At 41.9% G+C, this 6,106-nt stretch overlaps 1 protein-coding gene across 1 annotated transcript; it reads left to right on the top strand.

The window, feature by feature from the left end:
- Positions 1 to 372: 372 nt before the first annotated feature.
- LOC311489454 (putative nuclease HARBI1) lies at positions 373 to 3,922 on the top strand. Its single transcript, XM_084546530.1, has one exon. The coding sequence runs from the start codon at positions 638 to 640 to the stop codon at positions 1,664 to 1,666; it is 1,029 nt and encodes a 342-aa protein (XP_084402656.1). The 5' UTR covers positions 373 to 637; the 3' UTR covers positions 1,667 to 3,922.
- Positions 3,923 to 6,106: the final 2,184 nt, after the last annotated feature.

Raw genomic sequence — 6,106 nt, 5'->3', positions numbered from 1 at the left:
TACTAAACCATTGGCGCACATGTTGGAGCCCATATTGAATCCAGTTCAGTTAACAGTTAACAGTACTCACAGTTCCCAGGATGCAGAACGCTGCTCCACCTTCCTCCTTGTCCAGTCACTGTGGTAAAGAAACACGTCCTCAGGCTCCATCTACGTTCATAGGCATCCAGTAGGCTCTCAGCAGCTTGGTGCAGTAAGTGTTTCCCAAACACAAGTCTCTCATACTGCTAGCACGAGGAGCTAACTGGCAACAGTCTGCAGTGTGGTCACGGTTTAGCATTGATTAAGAAGAATTCCTGATGGATAAAAGACTCCTCCTGACCATCCAGTCTCTCCAGCAAACAAATACACTAAATCACACTAACTTAAAACACTATGGCCCGGTTTCACAGACAAGGCTTAAGCCTAATCCCAGACTAAAATGCTGTTTGAGCTTGCTTAACTTTAAGTCACTTGCAGAGACCTATCTTAAATTAGTCATAGATTTTGTCTGTTCTGGATTAAACAAAGCCAATTGCAAGAGGGTAGATTAGAGCTACTCTAGGACTAAATTGTAGTTTATATTAATCCTGCAAAGAGGCAGGTTTAACTTCAGCTTGGTAGTGTTTGTGAAAGGGAGCACAGATGGTTTGGGAGCATGGAGTATTTGGAATATCTAAATGAAGACCAATATTCACTACAGAGGCCAGCCAGACAAATACCTGTGGACAGGAGCAATCCATTGAATCAGTACGATGAAATAACTTTCCGAGACCGCTTCCGTATGTACAAAGAAGATGCATTGGAGATCATTACATTGCTTGAGCCTAGACTTTCCTCCATGTCTCAAAGAGGAAGGCCTGTACCAAGTTCTTTCCAAGTTCTGATCACTTTGAGATTCTTGGCATCTGGAACCTTTCATCGTGAGACTGGTGATTTGTGTGGTGTCAGTGAAGCAACAGTCTGTAGAATAGTTCACAATGTCTGCAGTGCCATTTGTGAACTGAGAAATCTGTACATTATGTTCCCTGATGCTGCTGAGCAAGCCAACTATAAAATACGTTTCTATGAATATGGGAACTTCCCGGGAGTGATTGGCTGTATAGATGGATGTCATGTTGAAATCAAGTGTCCATCAACTCCTGATGCTGAGGAGTACAGGAACCGTAAGAACTGGTTTTCCATCAATGTCCAGGCTGTATGCACTCCCAATTTAGAGTTTTCAAACATTGTTGCCCGTTGGAAAGGAGCAACACATGATTCAAGGATTTTTCACAACTCTTCATTGTGTGCTCAGTTTGAGAGAGGGCAACATAGTGGACTACTACTTGGTGACAGTGGATATGCTCAGAGTTCCTATTTATTCACACCTTGGCCACATCCCACAACAACTGAGCAGCAAAGATACAACAGAGCTCATATTCGCACTAGAGGGATGGTCGAGCGTATGTTTGGAGTGTGGAAGAATCGATTCCAGGCTTTACGCAATACACTTCGCTTTGAGCCAAGAAGATGCTGCAAGGTGATCATTGCTACAGCTGTGCTGCACAACTACCTGAAGCAGCATAATTGTCCTGACCCTCCAATGGAAGACCAGATTGATCCAAATGTGCCCATGCCCGTGGCAGAAAATAACCAAGGAGGACTTGCGCTCAGAGCTGCTTTCACATTGCAGCACTTCAGTTAGAAAAAAAAATACATTTAACCATGGAATGCATTGATTACGGCTTGTTTTTGCCTTGCCTTTTGCCTTGCTTGTTTTGTTTGTTGTGTACAACATATATAAATAGTGTGCAGAAAAATTAAATGGGAAACTTAACCAAGGCTGTTCTAAAATGTAGGTAGTGGTGTTTACGTTATTCACACTCTCACAATTTCACAATCACTCACAATTTATTTTCACAAGATATTTCATTACACTATATAGCTGTCTCATGCATCTTTCTTTGAACAGCTCTCTCTTCTAATTTCATATCTAATTCGACCTGTAAAATTCTCATTTTCATGTCATGCTCTTCTTTCAGATATTTCATTTTCAGCTCATGAAATTCTAAGGCTAACTTTTCATGCATGGACATCCTTTTTGGTCTCTGCTGGAAGGTGGTGACAGTATCTTTTCTCTGGGATGCCGTACCAGATGTGGAGGGTGAACAGTCACTGTGCACTGGCTCTTCCACCAGGGTTAGAATGGTTTCCTCTGTGAAAAGATCACTGTTAGATACAAAAACTCACATGAAATGAAATAAAATAAACACAGACAGTGGAATAATCTGTATGTACAGAATGAGGTAACTAATTTGCTTTCTATCATATATTTACCATTTGTGCTCAGTTCTTCATGTCCACTGTCCAAATGGTCATCATCTGGTATACCATCCAGAGGTTGCTGGTCCTCTATTATCCCAGTCAACAAGTCCGCCAATTCATCAGTCTTGTCTTTACTAGGTGGGGGTCCACCACCAGTAGTAAATCTCTCTCTTCTGGCCTCTGCATTCTTTTTTTCAAATCTAATTTGATGTTCTTCCACAGAGTCTATGAATGCAGATATCATTCAATATAGACAATGTCACAAAACTATATGACATCTGTGATATACAGATCATAATTGACATGTCTCACCTGCAGTTGCTGTACCACTCTTGTGGTTACATTTTCATTTGCATTGAATTCACTACAAATGGCAGCCCAAGCACTCCTCTTCCTTTGTTCAATAGCAGCACTGTGGCCTTTACTTTCAATAACAGCATGAGTTCCCACAATCTGTTTAAGTAGAGTTTTTTCATATTCAGTATAGTTCTTAGAGCGTTTTCTTTTACCTCCAGCCATGTTTGGTGTCAGAATTCCCTCCAGCAACGCTGTCCTCAATTCCATTCCAGGTTTTTATGAGCACCAATAGGCTAACAGGCTGTGCTCCCACTTAGGCTAATGAGGCTTGACCCAGGTGTTCTCGTTTAAGCTTACTCCAGGACTCCACAGTCTGGGACTAACTAAGACAAATGTAAGCCACGTTCATGCAAGCCGCTTAAATGACCTAGCTTTACTAGTCTGACTTAGGCCTACTCCTGACTTGATATAAGCCTTGTCTGTGAAACCGGGCCTATATATTACAGAACTAAGTTTTAGCTGTGTCTTTCTCGCTCCGTCTCTCTCCTCTTGGTGCCACCCACCTGGAACCCAGGTAGGTTAACTTGAACACCACTAACTAGCTAATCAAACGGATTGACACCTGTCCATACCATTTACAACACAAAACGATGGTGCGTTCAGGAACCATGTTGAATATAGGACATTCCAGATACTTAATAAACCTTCCCAAATACCAGTAGTCTATGTAATTTCCGCATTTTGCCAATTTCATGCCACAGGCCAAATTAGACTCTCTGGTGGGTCGGTTTTGGCCCACGGGCCGTATGTTTGACACCCCTGATCTAAAGAATAGGCTACTGGATGTTACAGAAAAGCAAAATGATCACACCTACAGAACATGTACACTGCTTTACCATGTTCTCTTTTATCTTTATTTGACAAGCTGTTGACATATTTACTTCTTTGACAACTGCTACTGCTGCATGTTTCTGCCACCGCCACAGTTTGGAGTCTGTTAACAGCACAACTCGAAGGGGTACCTCGGTGCCTTCATATCCATTTAATGTGCATTATCTCTTCATATTCAAATAACGCCTCTCTTTACAGTTTCATTTCTCGGCTGAAGGCTGAGGGATGCTGTATTTGGTTACACCTCTTGAAAAGCAGAGTCAATCCTGTGACAGGATAATTTGTTTATGTTGTCAACGTGGCATTTGCTCTCATTTCACTCCATTTCCAAACCTCTCAAATGCGTGAACAGTGGCAGAATCACATTAAAAAGTCAGTCACATGGCAAAGCAGATCACGGCTACAAGGAGTGGGGAATACAGGTAGAGGATGGAAATGCATAGACAATACAATGCTATGATACTAAACTTCAGTCAATATGATAACAGCAGGTTTGAGACTGAGTTTCTCTGACAAAACAATCAAGCTGAGCCTAAATGCACAATTTGTAGTTAATACATATGCGGATGACAAGCTATTTGATAGAGTAATGATTGGTGTTAAAGCAGTCTGGATAATCTCTGAGGGTTCGGGGTAAAGACACGCCAGCAAACCTGTTGTTAACTATTGTCTCTGTGTGATTTATTATCTTACTCTCCCTGGAGAGACATAAAGAAACCACACGAGGGATCCAGGAGGCTCAGCAGCAGCATTGTGCATCATTTGAAAACATATCTGCAAACATACACCAACATCACAAATGTCAGCTTCACTCACAGCAGCCTCGTATTGCCGGTTCCTTCCCCACTTGTCTGCATTTTACCCTTCTCGCTTCCCAATTTATATGTAAATGCCCTCTTCTTTAAACAATTCAATATGCACATCCATCCATTACTGGCAGAGACCCAAAAACCTACAATAAATAGGCCTGGGCCCTCGCAAGGGAAAGCAGCCGTGTGAGTCACTGCAATTCAGTGCTTTAACTGTGGCCCCGTGAAAACACCTAATAACGCCTAAGAGTGTACATCTTCTTCCGTCTGTGGCAGTTTGAGACTAAAAATATTGTACATTTTGTAACAACCAACGCTCGGGCTAAGAAAGAAATAGGAACAATCTAGGTTATACAAGTGTATGTGGGCTTCAGTAAACGTCCTCCCCATCTACCAATAGCAATTTTCCCTGACTTGGCAATACAGGACAGAGAACAGTACTGAAAATCAGGCGGCTGTGACAATCAAAGACGATGTTTCATCTGCCATCAGATTTACCTATTTATTCATGTAACAAAGGACATTGTAACAGTAACTGTACTATAAACGCTGCCATCACCACACAAACACAATTAAATTTGCACCAGACCGGCAATTCCAAGAATCCCATTACTTTTTTCCTCTCCAAGGAGTACTCTACCCTAATGATCATTTATTGATACATTCATTAAACATTTATCAACATTAACTAATTGCCATTTGCTGGTCTTTAATGATTAATGACCCCAAATTTATGTGGAATTCTTTGTTTGATCACTGCGCATCTGAGTCGGTGTAACAGCACCCTCTTTAGTCGGCGATAAATGCGCGTCTTAACTAGGTTTTTTTTTTTTTGTTCCCTAACCACCGCAGTGAAGACAACAAAAAGGAGATTCTAATGGGGGGAGAAAAATAAATAAATATTACATTTGCAAGATTACCACATGTTGAGCTAGAGGGCTTTGAGGAAATAACCTGATAAGAGATTCTGAGAGCTTGTGAGCTTTCTTTGATGCCCTGCTGCTGTGAGGTGAATGGCCAAAGAATATTTTGATGGATATGTTTTGAAAAATTTCACTTTGGATAAAAACCCATAACTCAAAAGTGCAGCATCTGTCATCGGATAGCGGTAAAAAAAAAAAAAAAAAGCATTCATCAAACATTCATATCCCTACACTTACAGAGAACAAGCTCGCTTTTAGAACAGGGAGCGTTAAAACAGTGGGAATTATTTAAAAGTTGGTTAAATCCTACTTCAGACCAAACTTAATGTGTGTTACAGTCCTCATACTTCGATAACCTTGACCACAGAAAATCCATCTCCAGTATATATTCACATGGTGTAGCAGAATTTAAGACCTCATTTACACTTGTACAAAATTTGAGTAATTGGCTGAAGAGCAGGGACTACTGTGGTCCGGATGCTCTATGAAGCGTTAAACGACGTTGAGAGGGTCTGCTGTGGTGTTGAGCTAATACAATTTGTTTCCTGTGCCTCTGCTGCTTCGCTGGATTAGCTTTCTGCTTTCACCGCTCTGCTCTCTATCTATCTGAAAGGGGGGCAAGTCACCAGCCACCTACAGAACTTCAGAGACCGGCGCCGAGCGAGGCGCTATCTCTCCTCACGACGTGCATGCGCATGCGAGGGCACGGACATCTCTGCAGCGTGTTTGGTGACCAGTTTGTCAAACGCTCCATTGCCCAAGCACAGAGAGGAATTAATCTGTCGGCAGCTGGCTCTCCAGATCTCAGTTCACGGCGCTCCCCCTCCTTGTCATACCCTTACATCAATACAAAATGGCCTCGGCTTCATCTCATCTACATTTGCCTCTTTGTGAGAAGTC

The sequence above is a fragment of the Chelon labrosus genome, assembly GCF_963514085.1.
Source record: "Chelon labrosus genome assembly, chromosome: 6".
Taxonomy (NCBI): Eukaryota; Metazoa; Chordata; class Actinopteri; order Mugiliformes; family Mugilidae; genus Chelon; species Chelon labrosus.
This window is presented reverse-complemented; position numbering and strand designations above follow the sequence as displayed.

Coding starts and splice junctions, on each gene's coding strand:
- LOC311489454 (XM_084546530.1), top strand. CDS start 638: ATGGAGTATTTGGAATATCTAAATGAAGACCAATATTCACTACAGAGG.